The sequence below is a fragment of the Prunus mume genome, linkage group LG5 (assembly GCF_029339155.1).
Source record: "Prunus mume cultivar Tortuosa linkage group LG5, ASM2933915v1, whole genome shotgun sequence".
NCBI classification, from domain to species: domain Eukaryota; kingdom Viridiplantae; phylum Streptophyta; class Magnoliopsida; order Rosales; family Rosaceae; genus Prunus; species Prunus mume.
The window spans coordinates 13390623-13410413 of NC_142702.1; the positions used below are offsets into that span (position 1 = coordinate 13390623).

At 37.3% G+C, this 19791-nt stretch overlaps 3 protein-coding genes across 3 annotated transcripts; all 3 read left to right on the forward strand.

Annotated features, from left to right (window-relative positions):
- Positions 1–534: 534 nt before the first annotated feature.
- LOC148916995 (uncharacterized) lies at positions 535–1661 on the forward strand. The gene is made up of 3 exons (XM_089052344.1): positions 535–869; positions 985–1333; positions 1437–1661. The coding sequence occupies exons 1-3, from the start codon at positions 535–537 to the stop codon at positions 1659–1661; spliced, it is 909 nt and encodes a 302-aa protein (XP_088908470.1).
- Positions 1662–11683: 10022 nt separating this feature from the next.
- LOC148916996 (OVARIAN TUMOR DOMAIN-containing deubiquitinating enzyme 5-like) lies at positions 11684–12939 on the forward strand (the record flags this gene model as incomplete). Its single annotated transcript, XM_089052786.1, has 1 exon — positions 11684–12939. A coding segment is annotated over one exon (888 nt), but the record flags the coding sequence as incomplete, so codon positions are not given.
- A 2359-nt stretch (positions 12940–15298) lies between these two features.
- LOC103331197 (GABA transporter 1-like) lies at positions 15299–19030 on the forward strand. Its single transcript, XM_008233806.3, has 7 exons — positions 15299–15462; positions 15982–16212; positions 16478–16575; positions 16717–16903; positions 17063–17193; positions 17901–18134; positions 18585–19030. The coding sequence occupies exons 1-7, from the start codon at positions 15336–15338 to the stop codon at positions 18963–18965; spliced, it is 1389 nt and encodes a 462-aa protein (XP_008232028.2). The 5' UTR covers positions 15299–15335; the 3' UTR covers positions 18966–19030.
- Positions 19031–19791: the final 761 nt, after the last annotated feature.

Consider the following 19791-nt stretch of genomic DNA (forward strand, 5'->3'; position numbering starts at 1 on the left):
AATTTTCTTCCATTTTTACTTTTACTTTTACTTCATTGGATTCCTTTATCCTCATTCAATAATGTTCTGAACTTTTGCCCACCTCCACTTGTGTTCTTCAATTATTTTCTAAACTCTTTCCCATCCCCTATTGTTTTGTTTCAATCATGTTCTGAATCATTGCTCAACTTTGTCCATCTCACTTTATTGGATTCCCTTATCTTTCCATATCTTTTCCTATCTTCATTCAATTATTTTCTGAACCATTTCTCATCTTGTCTTGTTTCAACCACGTTCTGAACTATTGCTCATCTTTGTTCATCTTACTTTATTGGATTCCCTTATCTTTCCCTATTTTTTCCTATCTTCATTCAATTATTTTCAAACATGTAGATCATCTCATTCTCTTGTCTATTTAAGAAGTGTTATTCTACTAAATTGACCACACAATCTCCTTCAATTCTCCTTCTTACAATGAATTCACATGGGAAGGCTATACAAAAAATTTTCAATGATGATTCTGATGATGATGACCTTCATCAATAGAGGGTTGTAATGGCTATTCAACACCATACATTTTTGCTAGAGCAATATGCTCAACAATCCAAACATGGTGGTTATGTTGCAAGCTGTGAATACAAGAATCAGAAGAAAGAAACACATCATAAGAGTCTCATGAAGGACTACTTCTGTGAAAGACCACTTTATCCCCCAGTGGACTTTCACAGGCGGTTTTGCATGATAAGAGAGCTTTTCTATCACATCTTGAATGATGTTATTGCACATGAGCCATACTTTACCCAGAAGATAGACGCTTATGGACGACAAAGTCTATCCCCAGAGCAGAAGCTAACATCCGCTTTTGAATGCTCGGCGGACTACACTGATGAGTATGTAGATTGAGTGAAACTATAGCCCTTGAATGTTTGCGCAAGTTTTGTTCTGTTATTGAAGTCGTGTATGGTCAGTGGTACTCTAAACCCTAAATCCAGCCGACCTTTATAGGCTCTTGCACAAGGCCAGTCGCAGAGGATTCCCAAGCATGTTAGGCAATCTTGATTGCATGCATTGGGAATGGAAGAACTGCCCCATTGCTTGGGCAGGCCAGTTCACCAGCTACAAGCATAAGCCAACTGTCGTTCTAAAGGCAGTGGCCTCGTATGACACTTGGATATGGCATGCCATTTTTGGAGTTGTCAAATCGAACAACGATATCAACGTTCTAGCTCGTTCCCTGTTGTTCAATGATGTAGTGAATGGAGTGTCTCCCCATATCCAATATGTTGTCAATGAAAATGAATATAATCTGAGTTATTACTTGGCTGATGGTATCTACCCTCGTTGGGATACATTGGTTAAAACGATTTCCCAACAGGATACTCCAAAAAAAAGGACTATTTGCCCAAAAACAAAAGGCTTATAGGAAAGATGCCAAAAAAGCCTTTAGAATACTTCAGGCTCAATGGGCAATTGTTAGGGGACCTGCACATATGTGGTGCAAAGAACAACTTTGTTCAATCATGATGATGTGCATAATATTGCACAACATGATTGTTGAGGATGAGTATGAGGATCTAGATGCAGAATCTGATGATGAAGACAATTGTCCACAAACATCTAGAAGAGCAAGAGCAAGACTTTCTTATGAGCTTGAGCCAACTATCACGTACGATATAAACTGAGACAGACAAATTATCTTAGACTACATGGTCCGTCATAATAGAGTTCGTGCTTCGCAAGTGCATCACAATCTAAGAAATGATTTGATCAACCACAATTGGAGATGCGAAGGAGGGGCAATGAGCTATGTTGTGTGTTTAAATTATGTTGCGTGTTTAAATTATGTAAGTGTGTTTAAATTATCTAAGCGTGTTTAAATTATGTTGTGTGTTTAAATTATAAAAGTGGTTGTGTGATTTTAATGAATTATATGGTTTATCATTGAAGTTAAAAAAAAAATAATCATAGAAAAATAAACGACAATCATAATAATAATAAAAAAAGATAAACAATAATTATAAATAAAGATAAACAACAATTACAAATAAAGATAAACAATAATTAAAAATAAAGATAAACAACAATTAGAAATAAAGATAAACGACAATTATAAATAAAGATAAACAACAATTACAAATAAACATATATTAATAACCACTATGTGGAGAGCTTGGATAATAGTCTCCAGAGTTGTCTTCTGGATTGTAAGGGGAACTTGTATTCATCTGGGCCTCAATAATTTCGTCTGAGTGCTGCTATTTTCACCAACCTATCCTATTTTTCCACCCACCTTATTTTCCCACCCACCATATAAATTTTAAAAAACACAATCCTATCTTTCTACCCACCATTATTCCTAAAATACCCTTTAATTATAATATTAAGAGTCAGTTCTATATTTTTGCTTGTTTTTATGTTTAGGTGTAATAAAATATTCATAGAATTTATAAAACTCAATTAAAAAATAAGAAATTTTTTAAAACAAAAACCCATCTGCACCCCTTCCCCGACCCCAATCTCTAACCCTACCCCACTGCCCAAATTCATCCCCAAAAACCCAAGCCTCTACACCATCGTTGCCTCCACCACTGAGAAACTGATGTGGATTCAATCAACTTCTTGATGCGAATCATAGCTCTAAAGCATGAATCTAAAATCAATTTCCTTTCAAGGTGGCCACAGGTATTTTAATTGTTTTAATTTTGCCCATATAATCATTAAAGCATAGGGCTTTGTTTAAAATACATGTTTGTTTTTTAGGAAGTGATTTGGAGGCAGTCGAAATTCTCATCATTGTTGACCATGAAGAACCAAGTTGGTGGGTTTGGGTAACAGAAGATATGATTCTGGGCAAAGTTGAGGATATGAGTGGAATTGACAATGAAAGCTATGTTCTTGTCAGTGGGTAGAGCTCCGATTTCCCAATATTCATATGGTTCTAAACCGAAGGGGAGATGGATTGTGCTAGGTACAGTACAGAGGTGGGTGCTTGGGGAAGTGGGGGAGATGGCTGCCGTGCAGTGGAGGAAGAGGGAGAAGGGTGGGGTGTGCGTGTTGTGAGGGAAGGGGTTTGATATTTGTTAATAATCTTTTTAGTTTATTTTTATAATCATTTTCTTATGTTTTTTAATTGGTTTTAATGATTTTCCCCCAAGTCCTTAAAAGTCATTTTGTAAAGGAGTAAATTGCTCTTTAAAATTTACAAGATTAGGTGGGTGAGGAAATAGGACAGGTGGGTGGAAATAACAACAATCTTTCGTCTTGCTTATTCCCCCAATACTTTTTTCTTGAAGTAAATTTGGATAGGTCCATGGACATTATCCTATGTTCATTGGCCTCCTTATCTTGTTGGATTTGATATGCATGTTGCTCTTGTAGGAGCTCTAACTTTCGCCTCCTATCCTCTTTTGCCTCATTTCCTTGTTGAACCAATTCAGACAAGAACTTACCACTTTGGTTGAGATAACTTTCAACACCTTTCCCTTTCTTTCTTTCATCCTTCTGTTTATCTCTTCCCAACGGCCTTGGAGTGGGCATGGACACATCATCTTCATCTTCCTCCAAATTGACTGTATTGCCACTATGAGAAGAATCTTTGAATGTTTGTGTGAGAGATTCACATAGGTCGTTCCATTTTGGGCAATCTTTTAAGATTTTCCAAGCATGATACAACTTGAAAGGCATATTTAGAGGTTTATTATCATTCAAGAAAAGTGTTTTTGCATTCAAATCCTACCCATGAAATAAAATAAAAATCAAGTTAATAATTGAAAACAATTAAAACTATAAATTTAAGCATTGAAAAAAATGGGTACTCACCACATCTTAAATATTGGAGCCACTCACATGCCTTGCATTGGCCTGTGTTATATATGCCTTCCAAAGAGAACATGGTCGGTTGATGATCTTGAACTAAGAAGCAATAGCTTGCGGTGATCGTACCCTAGCTCCGCTCATGCCGGAATCATTTTCCAAAAAAATTTGGTACACATGCAACCAAAATGAGTCGTTTGATTGATTCGTGCCAATAGCTCCATCTTCAGAGACAAAACCCACCCTCTGCACAATGCGTCATCTTCTTGTGGTTTCCAATTCACACATCTATGAGGTTTTGGGGCCATTCTCAACAAGAATGAATGTAGAATGAAAAATTATAACAAAGGGAGAAAGGAAAACGAAGGCAGAAAGGAAAAAAAAATGATTTTTGGTGGATTATTTACCAAATGAATGGCTATTTATAGAGTTTGGAATAATTTTTGGGGTTGGATCTAACTTAGATTAATTATAAATATTAATTTGACCGTTGGATTTAAATTTGAGCCGTTGGATGTGAAATTTTACCATTGAGATTGTCTAAAATGAATCAAAATCGTTAATTTTATAGCTGTTGGAATATATAAAATAAAATAAAATAAACTGCATAACATATTATTTGAAAAAGTAGCCGTTGGCCATCAATAAAGGAATGGGAATCTGCTTTTCCCACTTGTCAGCGGGCCTAGCATCAATTGGCCATCACGTGGGCTTCCAGCATTCAATAAAAAAATTAAAGCAGATTTTGGGCCCACGAATTTATCAGTCCAGGCAAAAATCAAACTGAATTCTAGTCCAGTTTGAGATTTCTCAAATTTTCAACCACCCAAAAAATACATGGGTTGGAGAAGCTTTTTGGAGGCTAAACTCAAAATTTGAGTTTCCACCCCTTGGGTTGGAGATGGTCTAAGGTGTTTTCGAAGATAGACCTTCGAAGTGGTTACCATCAGATTCGCATCAAGCCGAATGATGATGCCTTTTGGTTTATCAAATGCACCAAGCACTTTTATGCGCCTTATGAACTAGGTTCTTCTTCCTTTTATTGGTTCTTTCGTTGTGGTATATTTTGATGATATTTTAATTTATAGTCAAACCAAGGAAGAACATTTGGAGCATTTGAAATAGGTCCTTCGAGTTTTGGAGGAAAACCAACTTTTCATCAACCTGAAAAAGTGTAATTTTTGCACCAATAAATTACTCTTTCTAGGTTATTTTATTGGCGAGGATGGCATTCAGGTGGATGACGAGAAGGTGCGAGCTATAGTGACTGGCCTACCCCAAGAATAGTAAGTGAGTTGATAAGCTTTCATGGGTTGGCTACCTTTTATCGAAGGTTTGATCATGATTTTAGCACCATTACTACACCCATCACTAAATGTTTGAAGCAAGGAAAGTTTCAATGGGGAGATGAGCAAGAGAAGAGTTTCGCACTCATTAAGCACAAGCTGTGCACCGCCCCAATCCTAGCCCTTCCTAACTTTGAGAAGATATTTGAGGTCGAATATGATGCAAGTGGGGTGCAGTTTTGTTTCAAGAGAAGAAACTAATGGCCTTTTTCAATGAGAAACTTAGTGAAGCTCGCCAAAAATGGAGTACTTATGAGCAAGAATTTTATGCTGTGATTCGTGCTTTGAAACAGTGGGAGCACTACTTGGTGCAACGAGAATTTGTACTCTATACAAATCACCAGGCCCTGAAGTTACTCCACAGTCAGAAATCTGTGAGCAAGATGCATATAAGGTGGAGTACCTTCATGCAGAAATTCCCTTTTGTGATTAAACATAAATCAAGTACCCTTAATCGTGTGGCAAATGCTTTGAACCGAAGAGCAAACATGCTAGTTCCCATGGCTCAAGAGATTGTGGGATTTGAGTTCTTGAAGGAGTTGAAGACTTTAAGGAGATTTGGTCTAACTATGTTCACAACCAACATGTTACAGCTTTTCACCTCACTTATGGTTATTTGTTGAAAGGCAACAAACTCTGTATTCCTAAGACCTTCTTGAAGGAGAAGCTAATTCGAGGTTTACATGGAGGAAGCCTGAGTGGGCACTTGGGAAGAGACAAAACAATTGCTGGCATGGAGGAGTGATATTATTGGCCACAATTGAAAAAGGACGTGGGAAAGATCGTGCAAAAGTGTTATACTTGTCAGGTGTCTAAGGGTCAGTCTCAAAACACTAGTCTTTACATGCCTTTGTCTGTGCCTAATGATATTTGGCAGGACCTTTCTATGGACTTCGTGTTGGGACTCCCCCATACACAAAGGGGAGTAGATTCTGTTTTTGTTTTTGTTGACAGGTCTCCAAGATTGGACACTTCATCGCGTGCAAGAAGATGAATGATGTTGCTAGCATAGCCAAATTGTTTTTCAGGGAGGTTGTTTGTTTGCATGGTGTGCCCAAATCCATCACCTCTGATCGTGACACGAAGTTCCTTAGTCACTTTTGGGTTACTTAATGGAAGATGTTTGGAACCACCCTTAATCGCAGTAGTACCGCACATCCCCAAACTAATGGCTAGACAGAAGTTACTAACAAAACTTTTGGTAACATGATTCGTGGTATCGATGGAGACAAACCCAAATAGTGGGATAATGCACTGCTTCAAGTGTAGTTTGCTTATAATAGCGTTGTTCACAGTGCCACAGGAAAATCACCTTTTGCTTTGGTTTACAGTTCGGTTCCTAACCATGTGATTGATTTAGTGAAGCTACCCAAGGCCCATCGTGTAAGTACCGCAGTTGAGCATATGGCAGAAAACGTCCAAGCAATGAAGAATGAGGTCAAGAAGAGGTTGGAGAAAACCAATGCTAAAATACAAAGCCACCGCAGACAAACATAGACGAGTCAAGGGGTTCAATGAAAGCAACTCCGTCATGGTCTATCTGAAGAATGAGAGGTTCCCAGTGGGTACTTCTCGCAAGTTACAGCCCCGCAAATATGGTCCCTACAAGATTCTAAGAAGAACAACAACAATGCTTATGTTGTGGACTTGCCATGGCCATTGAGATTTCAAGCACTTTCAATGTTGTTGACCTGTATGCATTCTATGAAGATGATCCACTCTATCCTGAAGATAACTCGGGGTTGAGTTATTCCGAAGTGGAAGAGATTGATGTAGAACATATGGCCAAGTTGATCGAGGAATAGTTGGACAGGCACGCACGTCATCGTGCCAGCAAAGCCCAATCTATGCAAGTATGGGCTCCGAGCTCAGAATCGGGCTCATAACCTATCGTTTAGAAGAGAATGGTGTGACAAATACAACACACTGCTTTGATGTGACATATGGGCTATTTCAGCCAAATTCTATCGTTTACTTTGACTTTTCAGCGTTTAAAGTTTTTAGAATATTTTGGGAAACTTTTATATTATTTTCCCTTTTGTTTTCCAATTAGCTTTCTTAGCAAGTCTAGGGTTTCTCATTAGCTTTCCAAGCAATTCTAGGGTTTCTCTTGTATAAAAGGAATGCGTTGGAGCATCCTAAGATTATTCATATTATTTTCAATCAATATATTTGAGGTTTACTCAATTTCTCTGGTGAATTCCAGTTTGTTGGTGGATTCCGACATTATTACTTGTAGGGTTATCGTTCGATCTCCATATCCCTTATATCTCACTATGTCACCTACACATGAAGCAAGACAAGTTATCTTGCCTTTGGTGGAGATTTGGAAAGCTAAAATAAAACAAGAAGAATGAGTGTGGTGGAGGGACGTGAGATGTGCAGAAGGAAAGAAACAAAAACTTTGTTTCTTTCTTTTGTTATGCAGCACAATCAAAGCAAGAAAAAAAATAAATTAAAAAAGAAGGAGGACTCTTCCTCAACACCTGCAAGTGAGACATTTGATTTATTAAGTGGGATATTCCAACCGGCTTGAGACAAACAGAAATAAAAAGAACGGATGTGGATGTGGTGGTTCACCCACCACGTAAGGGTTCAAGCCTCTCCCTGTCATGCAGGCAGCAACTAAGAAATAGGTGAAGTCTATGATGGTCCCCACACATTCAGAGAAAGGAAACCAAAAGGAAGAAGACTTCTTTCTCTCTTGGCTTGCAGCAAATAAAGTTGAGAAAGAGAAGTTTGTTCTCTTTACTCTATTACAAGAAGGAGAGAAGTTGCTTGCCACCTGCACAAAATTGAGACCCAAGGAAAAAAACAAACAAAATAGCAAAAGGTCACAAAAGACTTCAGTTCACAGGTTGAAAGACCATGTGTGTTGTTTCCTTGAGCTCAGAAGAAGTGATCAAGAAAGCTGAAGGCTTTGAGGATTCAGCTCATTACCAAATCATTGACAGCAACAGGCCCAATACGAAATTACAAGATTTGATGGCCTAAGACCTAATGGTCTCATATGCACTGGGCTCGTCTCACATCTCAAAGATCAGTCAGTCTCAAGCCGACATTCCATGACTTGACAACCTCAAATACAATGGACTTGTTCATTATAAGTCTCAAACTTAATGGACTTGTCCATTAAAAATCCAGTTGGTGAACAATTGGTGCAAAGTCTCAAGTTTGCAAATTATCGATTAATGGGCTTAAATTTTGAAAATGCCCATTAATTCCTAAATCCTCAAGTGAAGCCTCAAGTGGTACAAAACCATGTCAAATTCCCAGTGGTACAAAATCACGCCAAATCCCAAGTGGTACAAAACCACACCAAATCCCAAGTGGTACAAAATCACGCCAAATCCCAAGTGGTAGAAAGTTACGCCAAAACCCCAAGTGGTACAAAACCATGTCACAAGCCCAAATGGCACAAAACCATGCAAATTAAATCAAAATTTGGAACTACGTCAGTTTGATCTCGTCAAGGGTACGTAGGCAGTCTAGCATCCCACTAGACTAGAGGTGTCAAACGGGCCATGTCGGGCCAGCCCATCCCATTTAAACTCGTGCTTTTAACGTTTTCGTGTCAGGCCGACCGGCCCATTTAATTTATCGGGCCGTGCCGTGCCGGCCCATTTAGTAAAATCATTGATCCCGGCCCGGCCCAAATCCCATGTCCATATTGCAATGGGCCGGGCTGGGTTCGTGCCGTGCCCATGCTCGTGCTCGTGCCATACTTGGGCCCAAGAAAAAATCCATTTAATTTGAATTTTTTTCACTTCATTTTTTTTTCCACTAGATAATTCAAATTATAAACATTAAAAATATAATTAGAGGCAAGAAATGATGAACTATTTGAAAACATTAATCAATCAAACATCCAAACAATATGAAATGACGGAGGGCAAAAAGTGTCAAACTCTACAAAGTCCAATTCAACTTTTCATCTTTAAACAATTTATTATTTTATATGTGAAATAATGTCTTGCTTTGATTATAAGAGAAGCATATATGTCATATGTACTGATTAGATATCAAGTCCAATGTTGTTTAATTAATTTGTAGTTGATATGTTTAATTAATTAAGGACCCAAGTAATTTCCCTAAAATGAAAGACACCAAATATATATTTATGATTAAAAAAACATATAAATAATGACATTAGATGTCAAATTATTGCATTTTGACTTTTGAGAAAGAAAAAAATGTTAAGTGGGCCGTGCTTGGGCCATGCTTGGGCTCGTGCTGTGCTTGAAGCGTGCTCGGGCCAAGCCCGCCCATGTCGGGCCATGGGCCACCGGTCCATTGGACCTCATTTTTGATCCCGCCCAGCCCAAGTTTTCGTGCCGTGCGAGCACGGCCCATTAATATTCGTGCGCGCGCATGCCGCGTGCCTCATTTAAATGGGCTGGGCTCGTGGCCGGCCCGTCCCGCTTGACACCTCTACACTAGACGCAACCGCAACCAAATTTGAATCCTTTGTTTATCCTAACCAAATTCGCCTAAACACTTTCCCAAATGCAAATGTTAATTGTAGAAAATTAGTGGGTTCATCAAAATTGCTCATTATTTTTCTTAGACATTGACAATAAGAAAAATGCTACAAAACCATCCAATTTTTCCATGGGTCATCTACCCATGCAAATTTCAATGAGATTAAATTCAAATCTCTCAAATACAAATTCTCAATTAGTGGGCCACACTTACCTATTAATTTCCAATTTTTCCCATGGGTCATTTACATATGAAAATCTCCAAATTGTCTCAAAGACACAAATTCTAAATTAGTGGGCCACACTTACCTATTAATTTCTAAATTTGGAACTACGTCGGTTTGATCTCGTCAAGGGTACGTAGGCAGTCTAGCATCCCAATAGACACAACCGCAACCAAATTTGAATCCCTAGTTTATCATAACCAAATTTGCCAAAACACTTTTCCAAGTGCAAATGTCAAGTTTAGAAAATTAGTGGGTTAATCAAAATTGCTCATTATTTTCTTGGACATTGACAGTAAGAAAAATTGTACAAAACCATCCAATTTTTCCCAAAGGTCATCTACCCATGTAAATTTCGATGAGATTAAATTCAAATCTCTCAAACACAAATTCTCAGTTAATGGGCCACACTTACCTATTAATTTCCAATTTTTCTCATGGGTCATCTATCTATGAAAATTTCAACATCTCCAAATTGTCTCAAAGACACAAATTCTTAATTAGTAGGTCACACTTACCCATTAATTTCCAAATCAATTCCGAACTACGTTGGTTTGATCCCTTCGAAAGGGTACGTAGGCAATCTAGAGATTCAATCTAGATGCAACCGTCCAAATCTTAAATACTAACAGAATCCCTAGTTTATTCTTAACCAAATCGCTCCCAAACACAATTTCATATCGAATCCCTGGTGTATTCAGCTTAATTCACTCAAACACTTCTCAATACAATTCAAATCAAATTTCCCTCGAAATGAGTCATTTATTCATTGCAATTCTTTGAACTACGAGTGGTTTGATTCCCTTAAGGGATACGTAGGCACCCTGAGGTTCGACTTAGGGGCAGCAACAAAACCAAACACACACGTTATGTTTCTTTATTATGGAATCAAAGGGTTTTCCTTTGAAGCAAGAGATTGTAATTAAGAGACACTATGTCTCGAATGGATCGAACTTAAAATAATAAAACCCCATTATTTAATTAGTTGTGGTGAAATTATGTTGGGAGGTTCACATTTTTCTTCAATAGGGATTCCAGATGTGACACGAGGTGGTGATATGTGTCCCTAAATAGTGGAGTCCTTAGTTAGAACGAAAAATGGGCTTCAAGAACAAGTCTTGCCATTCGACCGAGGGTACCAAAGGGCACCGTAGTCCTCCTAATGCCAATGTCAAATATCAAGCCCCTTGGTGCAAGGTACAAACAAGATTTTTATTATTATTACTAGCTCCTTTTGCACACAAATTATCAGGACCTTTTTTTAGTACAAGTAATAGTGTAAACTAGAGGGGATGAAGGTTTTTCTCTCTCTCTCTCTCACACACACACACAATTAAGGTGTCATAAAGTTCAAACATGAGACTACTAATCTTCAAGTCAAGGCCCTTTTCCTTTAGGCTAGACTCTGTTGGCCAAATTATATAGATGTTAGTCAGAATAAATTAAAAGGATCAAGTATATTGATGATAATCCTAGTGTCACAATGTCACTTAGAATGTATTGGACGCACCATCCATAACAGGAAGGTCTGTGCCATAGCAAATGGTGACAAATAACCCATGGAAGTGAAATAATCTAGAATCGTCCGAACAACCAATCAACTTAATTAAGGGATTAATTAGCATCGAGTATGTCTCATAGATGATATTACATGAGATGGGGCCACCACCACCAAACCTTCTTGTATATGATCCATCAATTCTCTACTCTTCATCAATGAAATGTAGTACTAGACGAGGATCATGGCGATTTATTATATGTTCGTTGAGGCTGGTGCCTTAAAATTGTTTAGTTCGACCTTGTTAACTTTCCCATAGATAGTTCTGTTATTCCCCTTTGACATGTCTGCTTATACAGGAAAGAGATATCAAAACTTCAGGACAAGGAAACTGAAATGAAGAAGGCAGCTGCCAAAGGGAGCAAGTCTGAACAAAAAGCTAAGAAAAAGCAGGTGGAGGAAGAGATTTCTCGGCTTTCTGCTAAGCTTAAAGAAAAACATGCTGAAGAACTTGCTTCATTAGGCTATAGCACTAGTAATGGAACTGAGAAAGCCAAACTTGACAATTTAGTGAAAGCCATAGCTGGTGTTTCTGTCACCAGTCAACCTGACCAAGCAAAGCCCAGCAAGAGTTCAAAGAGGCGGGACAAAAGGGCTCAGCAAGATGCAGCTAGGGAGCAAAGAATTCAAGAAGAGCAGAGCAACCTAGTAAGTGATCGATTGATTGAGAATGAGAAACTAGCGAAAAAGCTTGAACCGCTTGGTTTGACCATTAATGAAATAAAGCCCGATGGTCATTGCCTCTACCGAGCTATCCAGGATCAGCTGGCCCATCTTTCCGGAGGTTCATCACCGTACACGTACCAAGAGCTTCGGGAAATGGTGGCTGCTTATATGAGGAAGCATGCGTCTGATTTTCTCCCATTTTTCTTGTCAGAGAATCCAGTAGATGGAGATTCTGGGGATTCACTTGCAGAGAGGTTTGAGAACTACTGTAAAGAAGTGGAGTCAACAGCGGCATGGGGAGGACAGCTAGAGCTTGGTGCTTTAACTCACTGCCTCAAAAAGTGTATCATGATATACTCAGGATCCTTCCCTGATGTGGAGATGGGCAAGGAGTACAAATCTGATAGAAGCAGTACTGGTTCTTCTGATTCGAGTATTATGTTGTCGTACCATAAGCATGCATTTGGGCTTGGTGAGCACTATAATTCTGTGGTCCAAATATGATCATCGAATAGGTGCCGCAATCCACGACAAAAACACACTTGGTTTGCTCATCACTTGGTTTGTAATTTGTGGTGTGAACAGGCACGTTTTGAGCTCTACATTAATTATTGATACTACAGTAGACTGGTTATATTCAGATTGGTTCTCCCTTTAAGTTTTCTAAATTTTCTGGACTAAGTTTTGTAGCCAAAAGTTTAGTAATCCAGATGCTTTAGAAGCAATGTTCAATGCTGTCAAATCTGTAATTGGCGGTTTGTTCCTGATTATTGTATTATTCTGGGAGTTTTGAAAGGAATGGAATGTCATGGAAAGTTGTAATGAAAAGGGAATGAAATAAGGAAGGGAACAAAATCTTGTTTTTGTAATTTTATCATTGTATCTCTATTAGTTTCTTCTTTTCCTTTTGGATGGTTATATATTAGTTGTGAAGGTTGCAGCGGTTGACATCAAAGCAGGTATGACTCATTAGTGTCATGTGTTGAAAATTTGTTATGGTCTTTATTTGGCACTTTTTCTCTTCAACTCCCAAGGTACTGGACTCCTTTTCAGTCAGATTACTGTCACAGCTAAACATGCAAGAACTACTTTGTTTTTTCAGGAAATTTTTTTTTGGTTTTGTGGGTTTGATCTGCACTCTACTGCTCTACTGCATAACCTTTATTCTTGTTAAATTTTGATTCTATAAAAAAAATAAAACCTTTTAAAAAAGGTATTGATTTTCCCACTCCTTTTTTATCCACTTACATTATACTCCATTTTTTTAAAATTGTATTTTATCACTCCTCTTTTGTTCACTTACACTCCTTTTTATTTATAGTAAAAAGTATTAAAAAAGACAAAATGGAGTGTAAGTGAATAAAATGGGAGTGAGAAAATCACCACCCACCCTTTCGACCAAAAAATATATTGAGTCTCTTTTGAAGATTATTTATATGACGCTGTTTATGCTTTGTCGTTGGTATATGTAGTGCAAATGAGGTTAGAAATGGGGAAAGGAAATTTAATGCCAATGAACAACATGTGGTTTATGCCGATAAATTCGATCTCTCGGCTGACAATGAGAAACTTAGAGCACATTTGCAAGGTGGAAGGTCATGGAATTAGAGAAGCTATGCAAGAAAATGCAAAATCAAATGGCAAAGTTTACAAAATCAAGAGCATCAAGCCAAATAACAACAAGAGAGTCTGAAATTGAACTCGCTTAGGCCAGTTCGAAGATATTTTGTCCAAGATACCATCAAATAAAATCACATGTTGAACATTTTGAGGTCATCTTGGTCATATCATGTCATATTTTTTACAAAACGTGTCCTCTGAAATTGAATTCACTGAGGCCAGTCCAAAGATATTTTGTCTAAGATACCATCAAATAAAATCACATGTTGAAACTTTTGAGGTCCTCTTGGTCATATCATGTCATATTTTTTACAAAAAGTGCTTTTAAATTTCGTCAAAAAAAAGTAAAGTGTTGAGAACGTGACTTACTAAAAAGAGGAATGAAATGACAAAGAGGCCCTTAAAAGTGACTCGTGTGTTCAACACTTGACTTTATTTGACGGCATCTTATTAATTGGAATTGTCAGGACTATGATTGTGAGAGTAGATTGACCAGTTTTATATAGTTCCGAGGAGGGAGGGGGAAGGGGGAATTGATAATATCTACATATATAATCTGAGGAGAAAACATCATTTGACTCTAATGTTAAACAAAAACGCATTTTCTCACAGTAAATTAAATAAGTATACATTGCTTTAGGATCTCAAACCTCTCCATGTAAATTGTACGTAGTTGTTTCTTCATATAGCGAAAACATGAAACAAACCCACACCACACTTGGGTGAGGCACTGTAAAATGATTGCTTTCAGGTCCCTATTTAATCGTCACTGTTATGACTTTTGAGACCATAAATAGACAAAATAAACTCAGACCAAAAACGCACTGTAAAATTATCGCTACAGAATTTTTGTTTAGCCTTACAAAACTAGTCAATCTACTCACGATCATATCTCTAAGCAATTTTATCTAAGATACCATCAAATAAAATTACGTGTTGAACCTTTTGAGGGCCTCTTAGTCATATCATGCCATATTCTTTACAAAAATTCATCAAAAGAAAGTCAAGTATTGAGAACGTGACTTACTAAAATGAGGCGTGAAATAACAAAGAGGTCCCTTAAAGGTGACTCATGTGTTCAACAAGTGACTCTATTTGACGGCAAAATTGATAACATCTACATATAATCTGAGGAGAAAACATCATTTGACTCTAACGTTAAACAAAAATGCATTTTCTGACAGTAAATTAAATAAGCATGCGCACTGCCAAACAGAGATATCTTAATCCATTGTCGCTTTAGGATAGCCCATCATTTGACCAAGAAGCACATATTCTACATAAAAATAATAACCAAATTGTATCTTAGTATAATATGCCGTTGGCGGACGGCTTTCTTGACTTGTCTAAAACAGTTTTTGAAATAAGAACACCTCTTTCCAATATGCCGTCGTCGTGCAAGTGCATCTAGCTTTTATATATAATTTCTTATGTTGTATATATTTCTTCATTTTATTTATTTATCTTAACTTCAGCATCCAACAGTCCAAAGTGTATGGTTGACTTTGACTTGGGCATGGCTATCCCTTTCTTATGCTCTCATCAGTATAGCGAGTCACCCGCCCAAGTACTGGATATACTTATATGTGTCACTGCATACACTGAGAGAGAGAGAGAGAGAGAGAGAGAGAGAGAGAGAGAGAGAGAGATGGGAACGGTGGCTCCAAACTTGATGGAAGTATCTGCAACTGCAAGTGTTCACAAGGAAAACGGTGTGGTTGCCAACCCTCCAAAAGAGCTTGATGCCGGAGCCTTGTTCGTCCTCAAATCTCAAGGTTATTAGTGCTTAGAACTTAGTACATGATATGATATTGTTTGATTTTCTTTTTACTTTATGCCGGAGCTTTCAGTACTAGGGTTCTATTTTCTCTTTCCTTTTCCTTTTTGGGCTTTTTAGGAGTAATAATTCTTAACTTTATGGCCAATTTGCATTTTGGTCTTCCAACTTAATTTCATTTCCTCTTCCAACTTAATTTCATTTCCTCTCTTACTGTTGATCCTGTCGTCATATGTCGTCATATTTGTTACATTTTCTGTCAAATTTAGAGGTAAAATTGTCATTTCAAGTCGAGTCCGCTTGAGTTTTCAAGAACAATGGTCCCTGAACTTATACTCGTTACATTTTGATCCTCAAACTTGAAAATTAGCTGTTTAGTTCCTTAAATTTGACGGACCAAAATACAAATTGGCAAATGTTCAAAGCTCTATGAGATAGAGATATACTTATAAGATGTATTTATCTACTTCTCCGTCACTAAATGTTTTGTATGTGGGTGGTTTGATTTGTGGTATAGGGTCGTGGTTGCATTGTGGGTATCACTTGACGACGTCCATAGCGGCTCCCGCGCTTCTAAGTCTTCCCTTTGCGCTCACCTTGCTAGGCTGGGTTGGAGGACTCATATGCCTTGCCTTGGCTGGTTTGGTCACTTTCTATTCCTACAATCTTTTATCTCTGGTTCTGGAGCACCAAGAAAAGCTTGGACATCGTCAGCTTCGCTTTCGAGACATGGCCAGAGACATTTTAGGTGAGTGTAATTGTTATTTTAGTGTTTTCTTGAAACAATATCGTGTACGTCGATTTTGTTGATAACAACTAGATGTCTCAATAGTTTCCAATTTTTATATTTTTTTTTCTCCAAAGATATCTATGAACGAAGACTTAAAACATAAACGGTTTGAATTGTTGAAGTGGAATTCATAGTGGATCCCCCATAATGTCTATTTGAGGAATCCCTCTATAAAATGAGACTATATATATTTATGCATGCGGTTAATTTCATGTGTTGCCAGGTCCTGGATGGGGCAAATATTTTGTTGGTCCTTTGCAATTTGGGATATGTTATGGTGCTGTTATTGCTTGCACTCTACTTGGAGGGCAGAGCCTTAAGGTTAGTGTGCCCCCTAGATTTGTCATTGGTACATTTTTTAGTGTATACCTCATGTCTACACTTCTACTTTATGGTAGTGAACTTGGTAGATTTATGTATAAACTTAATATATAATTGTCTTTTCTTGGGTTTCTTTGGCAGTTTATTTACCTGCTATCCAACCCAGATGGGAAAATGAAGCTCTACCAATTTATAACTATGTTTGGAGGCGTGACACTATTTTTGGCTCAAATGCCATCCTTCCACTCCCTAAGGCACATAAACCTTGTATCTCTTATCCTTTGCCTTGCATACAGCGCTTGCGTCATGGCTGGTTCTATATACATTGGTATTATTAGGGCATATTTGATAATCATTTCATTTTTAATTTTTCTCATCACTTTTTCTAAAAGCTGAAAACATGTTTGGTAATAATTTTTCGTTTTCTGTTTTCAAAAAAGTGAAAACTAATTTTCAAGAAAATATACATTTTTTTTTTCTTTTGCAGGACATTCTAATAAGGCTCCTGTAAGGGACTATACCGTGAAAGGAAGTGCAAAAGACCGCAATTTTGGTATCTTCAATGCCATTTCAATCATCGCTACTACATATGCAAGTGGAATAATTCCTGAAATACAGGTATTTGACCTATTTTTCATTCATTTACTTGCTTAAATTGTAGCTCATGAATTGAAACTAGAAAAATGTTTTCTTGTCAAACAATCAAAGAAAAATTTGTGAGATTCTTCGTGTGATCACATGGTGGTGTACAAAAATTATTTATCATGTTAATACGGACATATTCATAAGTTTTGGCCCACACCATAATATATTTCATGATCCGAATCATTTTCACTTTTTAATTAGGTGATCATTGATAGATATTAATTATCTAAGTGTAACTAAATAAAGAAGTGAACACAATGTTTTTGATAAACAAGTAAATAACCGCAATAATAATCAAGTGGTTGGACGATCAATCTTTCATTTGGATTAAATTTCACAAGGGTGACCATTGAATGAAGTATTAAAAAGTTAGGATTATGACTTCACATTGTGGAGTAGTCCCAAACGAGTAACTAGCGGCATATGAACTTACTGGTTAGCGCTTGTGCACTCTTGTATATATATATATGGGCCAGAATTACAGTTTGATAATAGAGTAGGTTAGATTGTTTTCCAAGAAAACAACATTGCAAAATGACAATCAATTATTTCTTTAATTGAAAGATAATGAGCTAAGAAATCAATCAATTATTTCTTTAATTGAAAGATAATGAGCTAAGAAATCAATCAATTATTTCTATATTTGAATTCAATGGGCTAAAGATGTATCAAACTTGCAGGCAACTTTAGCTCCTCCGGTAAAAGGCAAGATGTTCAAAGGCCTATGTGTTTGCTATAGTGTGATAGTGACAACATATTTCAGTGTGGCAATCTCTGGGTACTGGGCGTTTGGCAATCAAGCAATGGGAACAGTTCTTACTAATTTTATGGGTGATGAGAAGCCTTTACTGCCTACCTGGTTTTTGCTCATGACCAATGTCTTCACTCTTTTGCAAGTTTCTGCTGTCACAGTGGTAAGACAAACCAGAAAAGCTACAGCTTCAACATTTCTTATCCAAAAGCCCAAAATAACCTTACTAATTACTTTTCCAATTATAAAAAATTAATTTTAAAATGGACTTTTCTGGGTAGACTTTTAAGCCCACAAGAAACCCAAACGCTAACCAACATAAGTTTAGAGCCTTAACATATGTGCATCTTAAAACCAATAAAAAAGCATATTACACGTGGGTTAGGTCAGTTGGTCAGGGCAGTAAATCTGTCTTTTACACTCAAGTTTAAATTTTCCTTCACATAAATTAGGATTTAGGATTATTTAATTTCTTTGATCAATAAATTTAGGAGTATAATTGGAAGTTTGGATATATTTGTGGGTGATGGGTGCACTGATCAAATGCTTGAGTGCTTTTAGAATCTCCATGCATCTTATTCCACAAGACTAACATGAGTCTGTCTATCTGTAGGTTTACTTGCAGCCAACAAATGAAGTGTTTGAGAAAAAATTTGCAGACCCAAAGATGCCTCAATTTTCCATCCGTAATGTTGTGCCGAGATTGATTCTCCGGTCACTGTCCGTCGTGGTAGCTACAACATTTGCTGCAATGTTGCCTTTCTTTGGAGATATCATGGCCTTGTTTGGGGCATTTGGATGCATTCCTCTAGACTTCATTTTGCCAATGATTTTCTACAACGTAACTTTCAAACCCTCCAAACAGAGCCTTATTTTTTGGGTGAACACATTGATAGCAGGAGTTTCCTTCTTGTTGGTCGGGGTAGGGGCAGTGGCATCTGTTCGACAAATAGTTCTTGATGCCAAAACATATCGCTTATTTGCTAACATGTAAAAAATAGTGGAAACAGTACGTATCTCCTTTCAATATCTATAAATGAAAATTCGGAGCCTTTTAGATAGGGAAATATTTTTATGCTTACCACCCTTCTTAATACTTGACATTGTTGGCGTGAGTCAACATTCCTATTAGGAATATAATTTCTGTTTTATTGTAATTATCTAATTTGAGTAGAATTATGAGATTTTGTACATATTTCTTATTTGTAACCACTCTGTATGTAGTATATATATATATATATATATATATATATATATATATTCCTCATTGAGAGAAGAATAAATATATCATTTTTAAACCCTAATTATTTTGAGTTGGTATCAGAGCGGGTTCCGATCCGTCTCTACAACATCAAAACCCTAATTCTAAAAATACATATTTCCGTTGCACCTAGCCTATAAACCAAAGCATGTGCTGTCTTATATCTCTTACTATCGTCATCGTCACCTAATCTTTTGCTGCCGCCGCTATCTATCACCATGTCAGATGTCACTGACTCTTCTTCTTCTACTCCTATTGTGACAGTTTATACCGAATCGTTCACCAACCTACCTATGAGATTCAAATTGAATATATCCAACTATGAGATATGGGCTTTGATGATCGAACTCCATGCTACTACACAAGGCAAATTGGGTTACCTGACTGGCGACACTGATGCCCTCGATTCCAAAAACCCAAAATTTGGGAAGTGGAAAATTACTGATGCTGTTGTGAAAAGTTGGATGTTGCGAACTATGGAACCCAGTTTGTTGAATATGTTTCATACTCTAACTACTGCTAAGGAAATTTGGGATGCTGTTAATCAAATGTTTTATGA